This window comes from Acanthopagrus latus, chromosome 9 (assembly GCF_904848185.1).
Source record: "Acanthopagrus latus isolate v.2019 chromosome 9, fAcaLat1.1, whole genome shotgun sequence".
Lineage (NCBI taxonomy): Eukaryota > Metazoa > Chordata > Actinopteri > Spariformes > Sparidae > Acanthopagrus > Acanthopagrus latus.
In genome coordinates this window covers 4162502-4180428 of record NC_051047.1, presented here as the reverse complement: position 1 = coordinate 4180428, position 17927 = coordinate 4162502, and the positions used below count along the sequence as shown (strand labels likewise).

The following is a 17927-nucleotide window of genomic DNA, read 5'->3' as shown; positions in this document are numbered from 1 at the left end:
GTAGAAACATAAAACAAGAGACTGATTATTAATATCAGGTGATTATACACTGATGAAAACACAATTATGGATATTACATTCATTTCTGTCAGCAGATCACTCTAAATCCTGCACACTGGACCTTTAAGATTTATAAGACAAGCCTGTAATTGTTATATTTTCTTCATCTTCTTTCCTCAGATTCATCTTTTGACCCTCTCTTTCACTCTCTCTGCCCATGTTTCTCTTCACCCCCATCCTCCTCTGTTATCTCTCTGTGCTTGTCTTTGTTTCCTCTGCCTCTACCTGCTCCCACTCTTTTTCTCAGTATCTCGCTCATTTTCTCTGTATCCTCTATTTCTGACCCTCGCTGTTCTTCTCTCTCTCTCTCCATCTCTGTCTGGCAGTCCAGACAGTAACAGACTTGTGGTTTTATTAATTCATAGTAAAGTTGGTTGAAGTCTGCAGGAGGACAGCTCAACTTTGTTTTTAAAGCAGCTCCGGTGTCACAAGACATTACGAGTGACCCACCTTCTCCCCTGCCTGCTCTTCTTTCACTTGAATTTCCATCCTTTTCTCAAAACGCGAGTGTGCTTTTGCCTAATCGTTTCATCCCTCAGCACAGTGGATTTAACAGAGGAAAATATGAAGTGACAATAAACATTTCACAGATTCGCTCAGAACAAAAACGAACATGTAGCCCTGACGCCATTCCATTTCCTACAAACTGTATTTGCAGATGGAAATTTGTTTTACATGAAGTTTATTTTTAGATGACCGGGTTGTCCTCTTACATTTTCTTCTCTTTTGTTTGTTTTGTAATTGCTCTCAAGAGCTGGGAGGTAACGTCATGACATTTTGGATATACAAATTGGGTTCTCTGCTGTCCGATGCTATTTGTTTTGAAAATTAAAAATTTTAAACAAAAAAAGAACTTGAAGGAGCTGCCATGTAAACACAGCCTGGCTCCATTTCGCTATCTTGGGAAGACAGAACATCTCTGAAACAGTAGCAGGACATTCTGTGTATATGCACATACAGAGGAAACAAACAATTACATCAGTGTGTATCATACAGGCAGAGAAGAATTACTGGCCCCTTTTCAATCACGTGGTTTTGGTAATGCCCGCAGTTTTCTTTTTGTCTCACCCAATTTTCCCCTTTCTGTTCCTGTCAGACACGAGGAGCTGCTGGTCCAGGGAGGTGTGTACGCAGCCATGTGGATGAAACAGCAGAAAAGTCTCGACACACAGACAGACACACAGATGAACAGTCAGACTCAAGACACCTGACAGTGACGTACTGACATTAACCTAACTAACCTTGTGTCTCTGCGCCTGTCGCTAAAGTCTGGAGCAACATCCCCAACTGTGAACTGAGGTTACAACTCAAATAGGAACAGTAGAAAGGGTTCACGACAATGACATCACTTTTCTTCAGTTTTGTTAATGAAGCATTACTTTCACAGCCAACTGTCTCCCAAGAATTACCATCGATTTTGTATTTCAGTTTTCACGCAGCAATGGGAAAAATATGGTAAATGTCGAGGCGTGAGCTTCCTCTGCAGCAGAACAACATCCAGCGGTCAGATGTGCCAGTCTTCAGGAGCTGAGGCGATTATGTTACTGGGAATGTTTTGGTAAAAACATCCTGGATAGGCTGAAAATGCAGATGTCAAAGGTTGCTGTTTGGAGTAAAGCTATATGAGCAGCCTGAGGGCCTCTTGGAGGAAGACAGATGGAGAGTGTGTTTTAGCTGGAACTGTCTTGTTAGCAATAAAAGCCTCTGAAACAACAACTGTGTCTTTTTTTTGTAAAATGACATTCCACTTCTAAGGCCACTGAATCAGGAACTATTGTATCACAAGCCACTGTTCAGACATTGTTCACTAAACATGCTGGCTAATGTTTGCCAATGTTTGATGTTTCGTATATAAAAGACAGAGGTTACAGTCCTTAATTGAGAATATACAGGACAATAAATACAAAGTGTCACATTACAGCTGAGATTAAAGCTGCTGTATAAAGCTGCTGTAAGCGTTTTCCGGTCCCATCCCTCCCACACTTGCACGACTCTTTTTTTCGAGGCAGCTCTCCTTGCCTCTTTCTTTCCTTCGGTCTTCTGACCTCAACCCCGCTGCACATTTATGGGGGAACTTGAAGAATGAGAACCAGAATCATTTTGTGACATCACAAGATGCGTTGTGATAGCTCATGTTATCCCAGAATCATGATGGGATAACATCAGCAGGTTTTAGTCCATGCAGCTCGAGTGCATGCTGACATTAAAGCAAAATGGGTGACAAACCAAATACTGAAGTATTCTGACATTCATAGATATATGGTAAGATTCTTACTCATATTGTTAATATAGAATATCATGAAGCATGTTTCATTGCTTAGCCTGTTTTAGCCTGTTTGGTTATATAAACTGGAGCACTGGAATTGGTAGCTTTCCCTGTTATCTGATATCACCGGGGTTTGAGTCCAATCTGTGGCCATTTGCCAATATCTCTGCAGCCTCTCAGAGTGGCATGTTCATAGCAAACATGTTGGCAGCTATGTTAGTGCTATTCTGGTCTGTCTTGATTATCCTTTGTGGTAGGCAGAATTTGGTATTTCTCAGTTGGTGCTTGACAGGGCTGAACCCAGCGGTTCTGGTGGTTATTTGAGAGCCATCGGTGAACTCTACTTGGCCTTGTTAAAAATAAAAATGTAAGCCCATCTGTTTTGTAAGAGGTCTTGATGTTAGTTGATAGGATGTGCTATCATACAGGTTGCTACAGCTACAATTCAAAAGTTATTGTGCAATTGTTGGAGCCAGTGGAAAGCCAAACAAGGATGTGAACTGCAAATGTGATGAATCTTCAAGCTCATGTTTCATTTGCTAAGACAGATGTGTCTGGCCACCCTCCCACTCAGAGAGATTCCTCCTTCTTCCTGGTTTGTGACTGGCCAATCACAAATATTTATCTATCATGAGATATATTGTAGATATTGATATGGTGACTGACAGGAGCCTTGCCGGTCCAGGTTTTAACAGTCACATGCCGCACGTTTCCATCATTGTAACTGGCTGTAGGTCTATCCAACTACATCCAGTCCGTCTCAGATGTTCTCAGAAACAGATTTGTGTTAAGCTGAAATACGAGGTGGTTTTAAGACCAAGCCAACTTGCACGTGTCACTCAGCGCTACACCACATGGTTATAGGCCAATCCAACTGGTCCGAAGACATTTTGGTCTGCACGCGTTGATAACACCACTGGAATGGAAAATTTACTGAGTATCCAGACAGGATCTGCAAACAAGTGTGGCAGTACCAGGCTAGGCATCTATCATCATCGAGTCAGTGCTTCAGCGTAGAAAGAAAATAATCTCATGCACTCCACTGATTTCTAAAAGTACTTTATTGACTAGAATTTGTGATTTGCTGCATGCACCTAGAAACATTTCTGCTAAATTACATCTCACACTCTGTACAGATGATTACACAAACTGTGAATATGCACATGTCAACTGGCTGGACACCACAGTTCAGGTTCAAAACATCCACCACATTTGGAAAGTGGGTCTTCCGTTCAACTTCCATTTCTCTTAAACCTCTAATATAAAACAAATCAGTACACCAACAGACATGAGTACAAAACAGCTGGGAGAGAATGAGATGTACACTTGGATGTGGTATATATGGTTACTGGCAGGAAGAAAGGACAGGTGGTAATGTACAGACAGACATCACAGAGTATCACCGACAGTAGAGGACAGCATGTACGTCATTATTGTGGGAATGGGTTAATCTTAGAACGTGTGCATGTTTCATGTGATGCCTCTGTCTATGTGATTGAGCGCGAGAACACACACACACACACACACACACACACACACACACACACACACACACACACACACACACACACACACACAAACAAACACACTAGCAAGTAGTGCCCTTATCAAAAATGCCATAGCCAGTCTGTGTGGCTGTGAGGGCAGTCTCAGTGCTTCATATCTTAATCATGATCAGTTTTTGTCTCTCTGTCTCAGTGCCTCTCACTTTCCCTCTTCGTCAGGTTAAAAAGCATAAAAGGTCCTCCATCTCGAAAATCTTAAAAATAAAATTGCTGGACTTCGGACACCACTCTGCTTCAATGTGTGTGTTCACGACCAAAAAGGGGTTTAGAGAACCAAGTTAAATCTATCAGGTGTCTCATCGGGTTGTCTGCCCCACTGCAAATTAAAATCTTCATTTGCTTTTGGTTATTTGTTCACTCTGTCAACAATGAGACGAGAAGACCAGGCTTCACGTCCTATCTCCTACTGGGTTCTTTAAATGGGCAACATGTTAAATATGGGAACTCCAACTTTTGTAGGAGGCAACATTTTTCAACAGAGTAACCACCAACTGCTGCTCTTTGCTGACTATACTAGACTATAGCAAGCTACCATTAGCTTATTAGCTCAGCTAGCCATGGAGCTAGTGGCCAAGCTCAACCAGGCTCAGCAACATGCATGAACAGACCAGGGATGAAAGCAGCAGAGGGGCAAGAGAGAGTCTGGCATTAGCACTAGGCATTCATTTTACTACATCTTAAGCTAGAAATTGCAGATTTATTTCGGCCAAACACGAGGTGTCTGTGGAAAGACAAACCAAGAGTGTTTTGTCAATTTTTATTTAATCTATGTCAAGTTTGAACAGTGTCTTTTAGGACGACGAGTTAATGAGGCAATTAAGTTTGTCTTTGTTCAGCAAAAGATAGAAATCATAATTCAGAAGTTGTCGGTTCTATTTTTAAGTTTGGTAAAAGACTATTGGTGTAAAATTGTCTCCTTTCGTGACATTAAAATGTACTTCACATCATTTTGTTAATTTATTAGATTAGATTAAAGGAGCAGTGAACTGGCAACGTTTAAATCTCCCAGCTGAAACTATGTGGTGCTATCGCCGTACAAAGGATTGACTAAATGCACAAAACTCACCTTCAGTTTTCAGGTCTGATGTTTTGTGACTTTTTCAAGCTAATATGGTGGATAAGGAAATGAAGTGTGGAATGCCAGCAAAAAAAAAAAAAAAGGAACACATGAAGAAATTTAAGGTTTAATTTAGAAAGAGAAACAGATGGAAGAGGGAAATAAAGTAAAAACAAGGAGGTCAAGAAAGGACAGGTGGGAGGAGAGTAGCTGAGAAAAGGTGAAACAAAGGACAGAATGAAAAGAAGACAAGACAGAAAGAACAGAACAGAAGAAAGAAAAAATAACTGTCGTAAAGATAAAAATAGAGATACATGATTGGCTCTGAAATGTTTCAGTGCCCAGGAGATGCCTTGTACACACACACACACACACACACACACACACGCACACACACACACACACACACACACACACACACACACACACACACACACACACACTGGCCCAAGCACAAGCTAGCAATGGTCTCCAAGAGTGGTTGTCCTCTTGCTGAACTCACAAACATAAGCACACACAATGTTCAAATGGCATTCAGGACACTCCCATTGGGATGAGCTGTCATCGCCATGGTTACTATCTGAGTTAGGACAGAAAACACATGCACACACAACAGTGTCCACCGGCACACTGACGCTAAAGTCCTAGGTTAACACGCACCCGCATATATGCATGTGTGTGATAGAAATGCTTGTGTGTGTCCATAATTAATTTGTTTTCCCACTCAGTCGTTCTCTCTCTCTCTCTTGCTCTCTCTCTCTCTCTCGCTCTTGCTCTCTCTCTCTCTCGCTCTCTCTCTCTCTCCCACCCAGTCAGTCTCAGTGTCTCTCTCTCTCAGTTGGTCCTCCTGGGTTTCTGGTGCCAGAGTGCGGTCGGTAGGTTCTGGCAGCCCTGGTACTCTCGCCGCATCTCGCCATCCGTCAGAGGTGGAGTGGCATTGCAGGGTGCACCCGCCAGCGTCACATTTAAAAGACCGGCCCATGGCTCCAGGAGGCGAGACATCCCAGTGCCCTTATAACATAATTGGTGGTAGAGAAGATTAAAAGCTCACCAAATAAAACAAAAAGAGAAAAAATTAAGAAAAAAAAACATTATTACGGTAAATTACCTTTCCCAAGTGGTCCAGCAGGCAGGTCGCAGAGCTGATGTAGGACCAGCTGCTGTCCTCCCAGCCCGGGCTCAGCCTCTGGTGGTTGTAGGTCTGCCGTGTCTGGCTCTGGATCAGAACCACATTCAGGTGTTTCTGTGACCCTCGCAGCCTCTTAGACAGAACGCCACTGTAGCTCTGATCCACAAACAGCAAAACCCGAGTTGCCTTGCAGCCAGCCAGGTCGGCAAGAAGCTCATTGACTGAGTAGCGCTCCTTGAGATCAGCCTGGATGGAGGAGAAGGAGGAGAAGGAGACAAAATGTTAAGCAGACAAGTTATAATCTTGAATTTCTTGAAGGAGGCATGCTTTGCAATTGATGCTCAGTAAACTGTGATGAGTTTCAGAAGGGTGGTGAGGGTATGCAGAGAGGGGTGAGATCAGACAAAAGTGAGACACTGAGGGCTTTGTCTCTGATGTCTGTTGCATACACTGGAGCTGCTCTGTAGTCTGGTGTTATGGCAGTGGACACTTCTGTATCTGTTGTCAGATGGCAGCAGGTTGAACAGAGTGTGTCTGGGTAGGTGTTGTCTTTTAGTATCTTTGGGCTCTGTGCAGACATCTCACTTCACTGTTGTTACTCTGCTCTGTAGATGGTACCACTGATGTACTCATGGTTTGAATCACCCACTGTAGAGCCTTCCTTTCTCAGGCCATGATGAACCATGTGAGTTTGTGATGTCTCCAGTCAGGGTGCTTTTCTATGCTCGCCTGTAAACATTGAGTCCTTGGTTTTGTTGGAATTGAGCAGATTATTCTCTGTGCAACACTCTGCAAGATTGTTGATTTCCTCCCCGTATGAACTCACATTGTTATCTATAATACAGCAGATGATGCCGATGTTGACCTCATACTTCACAATTGAGTTCTCCTGATGAGTCATGTGAGTACATTGTGAAGAGGAGGAGGCTGATGGGCATTTTGAATCGCCTGCCACATATCTTTAGTGCTGTTGGTGTTGAGGTCCCTCCACAATCTCTCCTGGTGTTTACTGCTCTGGCGGCGTTGTATGCTTCCTATCAATCCCTATCAATAGCTTGATCTGGCATGCTGGGATGTAGCCTGGTCTCTGTGAAGACGAATGCAAATCATTCTCTCATTTCCCATTGCTGAGTGAGCCTGAATGAGTCCTAGTTCATCCATTTTGGTTTCTGCACCTGGTATTAGCCAAAAGGGTGGGTAGAGGTGGTAAACGTCGGTGGTGACAATTAAGAATAATCTGTTAACACTTCCAAGATGGATTAATGAGGGGCATACCACTTGTTCAGCTTACCGTACATGATAGCCTGAGCAGGATGGGTTACGTGTTGGCAGCAGCATACACATTCACCATGCATACTCTAAACTAATAGTTTTAGATGTTCACCCTGCATCTGCACGAGTGAGTTTCACAGAAAAGTGTATTGTATCACCAGATGTTGTGTGCTCTCCGATATAAAATATCAATTAAAGGAAAAAGAAATACAATTCTGAATCCTGTTCACCAGGATGTGTGTACAGCCTTTTTGACAATATCTGTCCAACTGAATGGTTTTAACATTTCTCTGTAATAATTCCCTTCAACCATATGAGCTCATATCCTCAATCTAAAAACCTAAATGTGACAACAGACAGACATACTGTTGTCTGGGTTGTCCTTGTGAGTGTACAGTATGTATGTGGTCAGAGGAATCATCTTATCATCTTACCTAACGGCTCCCATGTGTGTCTGATGAATCCTTTTCCTTTCTGTGTTGGTGAACTGCTTTAAAGAAGTCTGCTGTTTCACTTTAACGTATAAAGGGTATAGACTAAAAATATAAATCTACAAACTGTATGTTTAATCACCTGCATTTACAATCATCAGTTTTTCTGTGCATTTTTAGTTTTCACAAATGCAGGAAAATCCAAATTTAAGTATTGCACAATAGGTAACACCCTTGACTCAAGTGGAAATGGTCCTAAATGTGAAATGTGAAATCAATCATGCTTCTGAAGACTAACATTACTCAAGTAATACATCAGACAAGCAGAAAACCCATCATGTTTGTTTTTGTTTGAGGTTTCTTCTGCGATGATGTAATGGCACCAAGTGGAGAATACACTAGCTGAAGCTGTACTTGATTTTAAAAAGCACTAATTTCTTCCTACACACACATGGTCTCTCCATCAAATCTCTATAATTATTCACTTAGTCATACAATTTTACTCAAAGCCATTCATTCTAAGCACTGGATGAAATGTGTTTTCATGTGACTGATTTAATGCAAGTACATTATGTGTGTGTGTGTGTGTGTGTGTGTGTGTGTGTGTGTGTGTGTGTGTCTTACAATGCCGTTTAGGTTGGCATCCCACAGCAGCATTGTGCCGTCATTGCGTGTTGGTGAGTTCAGGTAAAGAACCAGCGTGTCGGCGCAGTGCTGCTTCCTGCAGACGTACGACACGTGGTTCCGAATCACAGCTTTCTCTGTTGCGGAGTACACCCCCTCTATATCCTCTGTCGGGGAGGAAACAGGAGTTAGATATCTAATAGACACGTTCAGTTTGATTTGTGGTGGAGTTTTGATTTTTTTACTCTTCATCCAAACAGAGGAAACCCACTCACAACTAGCTTCCATTTGTCTACTGCAAAAAAAAAAAAATAAATAAATGAGATGCGTACAGTATTATATGTATTTACTTAGTGCAGCATCTTTGCTGGGTTTAGACTGGATTAAGTCCATAATCACAGCCACAGGGTAAAAATTATTAGGTCAGTTCATTGGCCAAGCCATGACCTGGGGTCTAGTGATTCAGGCTACACTGTCAGATATTTAGAAGTGTTATGAAAAATGAAGCAGCTTTCATGGTCAGGTTTCAAAAGTGAAGGCCTTGTTAACTGTTTAAATTTTACAAAAAAAATAGTGCCAAAGTAACAGTGTAGTAACCAACAGAGTTAAGCAGAGCTCAGACAATTATTGGGTTTTCAAAAAGCAAACACCGTCTCACCAGGCAACTGTCCACTGCTGGCGAAGAACGTCTTGATGTGATCTTTATGGAAGCCATTGTTCTGCAACATTCTGTAGAACTTCTGAAGATTCTGGACATGGCGCTGGAACGTCATCTGCTGCTGCCAGCCACCTGCAGTGTACATGCAGAGGGCACCATGGACAGCACTATGAACACTCCGCAGAGACACAGCAGCGACAGCTGCATGAGAAACAGAGGCTCCCTGTCTTTCCAGTTCTAACCTCCAGCTACTGTGACCATGGCCTGCTGAGCTAACATTAGCTAGGCACATCTAGCTTTCAAGTGCTGATTTGTAATGTTCAGTGATATTTGATGATAGCAATGTGAAAAAAAAAATGGTGGTGATGCTAGAAGATTGTACGAAACTGTGTCACAGTCCATGATCTAATGTCCTGCCTTATTAAAATCAAAATGTATTTGGTTCCATTAAGATGAAAATGTAACACTTTTGACATAAGTACACAACTCTGCAATGACATACAGGACTTCCTCACAAGCAGACCCCATAGAGTAAGATAGTGTTCAACACTGGAGCCCCCCAGAGCTGTATGCTAAGCTCCCTTCTGTTCACACTGTACAGCATGACTGCACTCCCAGACATCAGGAGAAATCCTGTGTGAAGTATGTGGACAACATTACCATCATCTGCCATATTAATGCTGAGAGGAAATCAACAGTCTCGCAGAGTGTTGCACAGAGAACTATTTACTGCTCAGTGGCAACAAAACTAAGGAGCTGGTTGCTGATTTTAGAAAAAAGGAGGCAAAGACACACTGCTGTCTACATCAGTGGAGCTGAGGTGGAACAGGTGAACAGGTTATACCTTCCTGGGAATCAACATCACAGAGGGCTAATCACAGTCATCACATATCTCCATTCACAGAAAAGGCTCTACTGTGTATGGAAACTTAGGAAGGCTAAATCCCAGAGCCAGATTCTTGTCAGGTTTTACAGGGGAACAATAGAAAACATACTGATTGGAAACATCACAAACTGGCATGGTTCGTCACGGCCCAGGACAGGAAGGCTCTGCAGCGGCTTATTAAAACCACCAGAACATCAGGAGTACCATCTACAGAGCATCAGTCACATCAGTAAACTGAGATGTCTGCAAAGAGCCCAAAGGATACAAAAACCTTATACAGTAATTTGATTTGGTGTGGTTTTGTTTTTTTCTGTGATGTAACATAAAGTGACTCAACCTCAGATATTTGGTGAGAGCAAAGCAAATATGGATAATCACAGACAAACTGTCCTACCTGAGATGAGCACAGCGTGGTCACAGGTCTGGTAGAGTCGGCAGGAGAGGTGAGTGGCCAAGGGCTGCTGGTGGCAGCGTCTGGTGTTTTTATTTAGTTCACAGCTTGAGACAGGCAAACTGGGAGAGCCCATTGGCAATGGCTGAGGGCATCTTGCAAACTCTGCATGCTCTGTTGGAGGAGGGGGCATGTCGGAAATTAAAAAATATTCACATCAAAGAAAATGAACAGGTGCTCCTCTTGAAAACAGCTTGTAATAAAGCAGCGCCTCGGTGCCAAACACATTTCCTGACATCAAGTATAATCAAACTTGGTATGCCAGTATACTCAGCAGCCAGCGGGTTTATATGGGTCACAATCAACAATAAAGGACATTTTCATCCACTCCAATTTGTGGTTTTATCCCAAGGGTTGTCTATGTTTGCATATAATGCAACAGCATTATAACATTGCCTCACACTTTTTTCCACGAGGCCCAAGTTTCTGGCAGAGGCTGTAAGTGAGGGTGGTCAAAACACGAACATGATTCTGCATAAAACAGCATCAGGAAAAATGCAATAGAGTGCCACTCAACCCATAAAAAACAGGTGGAGTTTAACAGCCTTCATTTTACCAGGCTGAATCCTAATGACTTTGGGGGTCTTTTGACTTTTCCTAGCACCATCGAGAGGTTGACATTTCTGCTTCTGAGTGAAATATCCCCACAGTTATTGTATAAATCAATCAACCCAAACCATGATGCTTTAGTAAATGTAACCAAGCAGACAGCACATTTCTGGTACACCTGTTGCTGCTATGTGGACAAGTGCTGGGACTGCTGATGTATATTGTTTTGGGCGTCCCTGGTTATGGACCTATTCAGTTGTTGGGAATGAGATGTGTCACTCTGTGGAGTTTTACGCTTTTTATAACTTCATTTCTTTATGTTCAAGGATGTTCCATCTTTCAGAGAGTAACAGGTAATCAAAGTTTGATGATTTACATTAGATGAAATGCCATTGTGTGTACAGTCAAGACCCAGATTGTGGGTATTTTAGCATTTAATCTGGAAGCAGTGGAAAAGCAGCTTTCAAGAAAAATGTATACATTCCTCCATGTTGACTGGGTTTTGTTTAGACCAGGTGAACCCAATTTAAGACCCACCAACACATCTGAGTCTCTGCGTCCGGTTACTGTCTCCGACTCCAACCACCAGTGGAAGGAAGTGGACTTCACAGAGCCCTCCAGCAGCCCGCTCCACCAGGCGACTACCACTGCTGGTGGTAATGGTCCCGCTGCGCAGCCGACCATTACCCATAAGCCTCTCTGGCCCGGTTTGCCGACGCTTCAGCTGGTTCTGACAACGACCCTTCAAAGCCAGAGTCAAACACTCGTCACCTGGAGACACAGACGGTGAGACACATCTTGAGATCAACAGTTTTCTGGACTCCCCCTCAGGGCTGAAAGGGTATAACTGTATCTGAGAACATGTAATGTTATTATCAACAGTTTAGATTACATGTGTATTACAGATGAGTGCATGTCAATGTAGTTAAGGCTCCTGGCAAGGGGCCCTAAAAGCTGACAGGAGTCTGTCCACACCAGGCGCAGTGTTAGCATGCTAATCTCAGAAGATATCTCTGCAACACAATACCTAACCATTTTTTACATGACATCAACACTGTTGTTTCTTCGCTTTCTTGATGAAAGACTTGCTTTTTTAATATTTTTTTTAATTGTGGCCATAGCCTCAATATTGCCCCTTTATTGATTTCTAATCTAAGTGATCACCATTTTCTCTCCACTTCCTTTTTCCTCTTATTATTTATCACCTTCATGCCCTGGGCTTCTGGTTTATGGCTTCTATACTCTCCCCATGTTCTTTGTGCCAAACATCTCTTTTCCTCCTCCATCTTTTTTTTTTATTTTTTTATCTTGCTTCCTCTCCTCTTGAGGTTAAATGAGGTCACACAAAAGTTTTGCTTTAAAAGACATTGACCCAAAACCATCTACAGTACCCAGTAGGGGGCACAGCGCAGTGTGTGTGTGTGTGTGTGTCTGACTATGAATAATTGACAGGTGTGTGTTCGTGTAACTAAGAGCCAAATTCACCTCAACATCTGGTCCTGACCTCTCTCACAGTGGGAGGTCAACAACTTTGCACTGTCAAACACATCTCTTTCACGGGATTTATGAGGACCCATCCAGAATTCATTCACTTCCTGTCCCCTTGGACCATTTCTACATTAATAAAGCACTTTAGAAACACTTCTTTTACTCCCTTTGGTCTTTTATCCATAGTAAACATGTTGTTTACCAAAAGTGAAGCTTTTTAGAAATGCTGATGTTTGACTTTTGTCAAACCTTTTACAAATACAATCAGAATACTCTCGCTGTGGCTTTAATGTCACCAAAAATGCCATCAGTCCACTGAACCTCTCAGTGATCACGCACTGTTTTGTTCTTTATAAGAGGTAATTTCTCAAAAGTGCTGAGGATGCATCTTAGATGAATCCCTCTGAGCAGGAAAGTGTCCTGCATCAGACAATGGGCTGTAAAATAGAGCTTTCAGAGGGTGAGACCACATACATTAACCTATACTTTCTTTTCTGCTTGAGTCAGAGGCAAAACTTCACACAAACACAGTAGACCAGGGCTCTCAAACTCAAATTAGCTTGGGGTCACTGCTACAGGGACGCTACAGCAAGAAAGGGCAACATTTCTGAAGTTTCTCTTGTCAGTTCTATTATTGTTTAAATGCATTTTTTGTGATTAATTTTGAATAGTTAGTGCAGATCTTTTTCCATAATCTGAAATAACTTGAAGTGAAAGTGGCCCGGGGGCCGGCAGTTACACCCTGTGTAGAGTTTCCAAACCACCCCATGATCAATATGAGACAGCTCTTCTTCTTTCTGGTGAGGACGTCAATAAAACCTTTTGATACAGGGAGCAGTGATTCATTCGTCGTTAGTGGTGAAGCTGATCACAGTCTAAGGGAAGCTGATGAGATGATGTGCAGTGTGAGGCTGGGTTGCACCATCAATGATTGATTTAATCTAAGATTAGCTCTTATTAGAGTGAAGTAAATCTAAGTTTAAATCAGTAAATCCAGATTTTAAATGAATCAATCTCTTTGTGTGCTGTCAGGATTTATTGAGTAGAGGAGGGAAAAAACGTTAACTTTCATGTTTTTCTTAATGAGCTGTCATGTCCTAAATAAACGCTTGTAAAAATCCTCCTGCTTTAAAATAAAAGCTTTTGAATGACAACGTGACACAAGACTTTTATTGTGAATAATTTAAGTAAAACCTAAAGGTGTGTTTCACTGAATTAATGGAGCTTTGATAGTGCAGATTTCTTCGTTTACATCTGCTCCTCTGACCGTGAGCCATGGACCAGCTGCTGCTTTTAAATGTCTTCTACTCAAGACAATCAGTGCTTTTAATTACAGACACACCTGAGATATAAATCTGATGTGCTGAGTCAAACTGAGTCAAGCCAAGCTAGCACATGTGGAAATTTCTTGTTAGTGAACCAGCTGCATCTGTGTGACTGCCCTGTCTGAGAGTGGCTCCAGTCTGCTGTTCAGCTCGGTAACTTTCTGAACTGGTATCTTGAAGAAAAGTCAGCCGGATCATAACGCTCATCCGCTTTGAGTCTGTCCCTTCCTTTTATTCCAGTCACTTGATTATTCCGGTCGGTTCATTTTAAAAAAAAAGTTTTCGTGCAACAGAGTTAAATTTGATCTAGGTTTCGTAATTAATCAGGTTTAAAAGTTCATCCTTGTTGGCGCGATCCAGCCAAAGTGAAAACATTAAAACTGAGCATGTAACAGTTTTATGGTTGAGAGAGGACGGTCCTTTAATTCTATGTAGGAAGTCCACTTTGATTTTCAATGCATTTTTGATTCAGATATTCCTGATTGACAGTTTGCTGTCAAGTGTTTTCATGTGACAGCAGGAGTGATATGAGAATACAAGTTATAATAGCAGGATATTCAGAGACACTGGCAGGTGTGGCCATGTAGTTGGTCGTATCTGCATTTCAGTGATTGAGAAGTTGTAATTAAAGAACAATCAAAGGCGGACTGAAGATGAGCCTGTGTTGGAGCTGAGCTGGGCTTTCATAAAACTGTACCATCTGCATAAACGTTTACATTTAAGTGATAAAATCAAGAAGAAGAATACCATATAGATTGTTATTATTATCATTATCATTGTCATTATTAATGTACACAAATAGTGTAAATTGTAAAGGACCAAGAATAGAACCCTGCAGAAGACTTTTAGTGATTTTGATCACTACTTCTGTACATTTGCTGCTGTCCTCTATGTGCTATTACTACCACTATTATAACAATACAAACATTACGGCTACTGCCAATAATATTACTACTACAAGGTTATTACAGCCACTACAATAACTAATGCTCACGCTCAAGATTAAAGCTGCATCACTCCCAAATAGCATTTATTAGCAAGGTTTGTTAATGTGTCCAAAAAATGGGTTTAGTTAACAAACATTTCCATTTAACAGCCAGATTCACCGGGGGGTATTGGGTATTTCAAACAAACCTCCCACAACATTATGCAGAAAGACTGTCGGTGTCTGCTGACTCACCCAGGTAAATGCCATCCAGATGTGTGCACCTCTTCTTTGTCACATTCACATCTACATAGAAGAGGACCACTGGGTGCCCAAAGTTCTCCCCAGGGCTCGGGTCCAGCACCAGCACGGCATCATGGGCCGTGGAGCCTGGGAAAGACTGCTGGTGTCTGAGTGGACCCTCTCCTCTGTTCAGCACCTGGCTGACGGTGTAACCTCCCCGTGGTTTGGTGTTCACCATCCCACCTGAGGAGTCCGGCAGGATGGCCAGAACTTTGTCCGAGTTACCTGGAGGGATTTTGGCAAAAAAAGAGGAATTCATTCAACTGAATTCAGAAGGCTTTACTTGCATTACATAACAAGGTACATATAGACCCTTTCCACCGCATGACCTGTACAGTAAAATTACTGGTGGAATTTATGACCTTAATGATGGCTGCATTCCATTTAGGTTTGCTTTTTCCCAGTCTGTGATAATGTACATACTCACTCACTGAGAAGACTTTCTGGGACATTTAACAGAATGGAACCATTGTTAACATTATTGGTTACACCTGTGCTTTTTCCGCTTTGGCAAGTCAAAATGTCTGCTGAGAATCGGCTCTATTTCCTCGGCAAGAATACAGACATGTAAAAGCAAAAACAGCAACGAGAAAACATACAATAGTAAATAAACATACAAAAGCAAATGGATATACAATAGCCAAGGAACATATTACAAGACAAATATATAAAATATCTATTATGTATTTGAAATGACTTCATATAATACAATAAAGAAAGAAAGAATATTCATATTATCAAATAATTCTCTATATATTCTGAGTTGGTGAAGTTCTTTTCTCAGGTCGTTTTCACACCAGACATTTTGACTCAGTATTTATAGCAGGAAAAGCGTAGGTGTTATTAATAACGTTAATGAGGGCTCTGTTCTATTCAAGTGTCCCAGTTAGCCACAAAAGTGTAACAGTGAGCCAGCATGCACAGCACCAGGACCCTGAAGCTGGTCTTTACCCACATTCTTAATTCTTACTACATAAACAAGCACTGTATTGAAGTTTTTTTGCTAATTAATTAATATCAGTATTATTATTTTATCTTTTTTTTTTTTTCATTTTGACATGTTTGGCTTTCTACCCGTGAAAACGTATGATCACTTAAATCTATAACTGTATTATTTTGACTGATATTTTAAGGCACTATGTTTGAATTATTTAGGATTAATCGGGTTGACCACTTCACCATTTACACACATCTTGAACTGGTATCACACTGAAGACGTGTACATCAGCCGTTTGTACACTGTTTCTCAGCTGATGCGACATTATAAACCACAGACCTCAACAAGTTGAACTTTAATCTGCAACGAGAGGTGAAGGCCTGGTGATGTCACCTTTGCCCTCCGTACCTGCAGCTGTGCGTGGCTCCGATACGTAAACGGCCACGGCGGACATTGGCAGGTGTGCGAGCCGCCTGCACTCAGCCTCGGAGAGCGAGGACATGCGGAGGCACCGGTCCAGCTGGTCCCACTGCAGCGACTGGAGGCCAGAGCGGACCCAGCGCTCCAACCGTCCAGGGGCCACGCTGCCTGTCGGGGAGGCTGCCGCCGCCATGTGGAGGACGAGGATGGAGAGAGGAGCTGCAAGAAGCACCAGGAGCCTCATCGTCACACCTGGGTCCCCCGGCTTCTTTACTCTTGATTTAGCCTTTTAAACTGAGTTCCTCCTTTTCTGGATTCTTTTTCCTGATTTCTCTTTTTTTTGTGTTTCTACTCTTGTTCTTAATCCTCCTTGTACTGTTTGGATTACTCCTCAGTTTGCTCTTTAATCTTGCATTTCCTCTTGGTTCATCCTTTCCCCCTTGATTATTCCGTTTTTTTCCTGTGTCTGCTTTTGATATCAAGTACACCTTTCCCCTCTTTTTCTCTTTTTTTCTTTTAATTCATCTGTATTTTATTTATTCTGTCACTTCTGGCTCTTCACTCCTGCGTATCTGTAGCTTCCGCTGACTTTTTTTGGTCAGTCCTTCAACTTTTTCTGCTCCTCCTTTTTCAAAAAGTTGTTTTCTTCCGTCTTTTCAGAATAATTTACTAAACTCCTTAAAAACCAAAAAGTGAATATAAATTCTCTTTCCCTTGATTTTTTTTAACTGACGAGCTGATATTCCTCTGGTCTACAACATCTTCAATCAGTGGTGGGGTGGCAGAAAAATGTCCTCCTCTTCTGGCTCTTTGTTTTCTGCTTTATTCCTCCTTTTCTCTGAACATGGAATGGAATTACAAAACCAGACGACTGTGGTTGTGGTTTTTATTCTCTTGATACTAAATCGTTATTTTCATCTTTGTATCTCCTTTTATGTCTTCTGACTGGATGCAACCGACTCCACGCTCCTCTGTAGTTGTGAAACCCTTTTCTTTCTCTTCTTGCGTCACTTTTTCTTCTCAACTCCTTCTTTCCTCTGGCTTTAGAATATACAGAATATATCCAGTAGTCCCCAAAGGCACCAATTTAACCTTGATTGGTTGTTCTTGTCTTTTGTTGATGGACTGACTTGCCTCCCCCCTCCTCTTCTTCTTCTGTAGTCCTCTTTTGTGGAAATGATTTATTTGACCTAGCTGGAGCAGCTCCAGGCTCTGTGTTGGTTTGGAAGGTGAAAGATCATCCTGGAGTGAGAAAATGCTGTCCTGATGAACGAGACCAGAGGACGGGTCCTGTTTCTTGTCTCTACTTCAACTAGTTTGTCTTGAAGACTCTTTGCTCTCAGTGACACTTGAGACTGGATCCTCCACAGCACTGAGGACCGACGCACTCCTGCTGCTCAACCCACCCACTGCTCAGCTTCAGTCTGCTTGCTCTCCCCTCGTCTCTTTATCTCTCTCTCTCTCTCTCTTTCTCTCTTACTCGCTCACTCGCACACACACACACACACACACACACACACACACACACACACTCCTTTCTCTCCCTCTCTTCCTCTGTCTGTGAGATGTAAGAGATGTAGA

At 42.1% G+C, this 17927-nt stretch overlaps 2 protein-coding genes across 4 annotated transcripts in view; one reads left to right on the top strand and one right to left on the bottom strand.

The window, feature by feature from the left end:
* Window positions 1–1761, top strand: part of abcb6b (ATP-binding cassette, sub-family B (MDR/TAP), member 6b) — a 45038-nt gene extending 43277 nt beyond the window's left edge. For 2 of the 3 annotated variants that reach the window (XM_037109800.1, XM_037109803.1), the window contains exons 18-19: window positions 1157–1182; window positions 1489–1761. In XM_037109800.1, the coding sequence (XP_036965695.1) occupies window positions 1157–1182; window positions 1489–1622 (160 nt within the window). In that variant the 3' untranslated portion in view covers window positions 1623–1761. Of the gene's footprint in view, window positions 1–1156 lie in introns of all 3 variants that reach the window. The other variant, XM_037109802.1, reaches the window with a different exon arrangement.
* A 1608-nt stretch (window positions 1762–3369) lies between these two features.
* si:ch211-67e16.11 lies at window positions 3370–17717 on the bottom strand. Its single transcript, XM_037110955.1, has 8 exons — window positions 16335–17717; window positions 14942–15214; window positions 11486–11719; window positions 10343–10513; window positions 9063–9194; window positions 8405–8571; window positions 6057–6323; window positions 3370–5959 (listed from the first exon to the last, which is right to left on the bottom strand). The coding sequence occupies exons 1-8, from the start codon at window positions 16588–16590 to the stop codon at window positions 5783–5785; spliced, it is 1677 nt and encodes a 558-aa protein (XP_036966850.1). The 5' UTR covers window positions 16591–17717; the 3' UTR covers window positions 3370–5782.
* Between the last annotated feature and the right edge of the window lie 210 nt (window positions 17718–17927).

Excerpts from the sequence above, each read along its gene's own strand:
- si:ch211-67e16.11 (XM_037110955.1), bottom strand. The coding sequence starts at position 16,590 with ATGAGGCTCCTGGTGCTTCTTGCAGCTCCTCTCTCCATCCTCGTCCTC. Across the intron at positions 15,215-16,334 it reads GGAGCCACGCACAGCTGCAG|GTAACTCGGACAAAGTTCTG; the intron begins GTACGGAGGGCA and ends AAATCCCTCCAG. Across the intron at positions 10,514-11,485 it reads GCAGAGACTCAGATGTGTTG|AGCATGCAGAGTTTGCAAGA; the intron begins GTGGGTCTTAAA and ends CTCCTCCAACAG.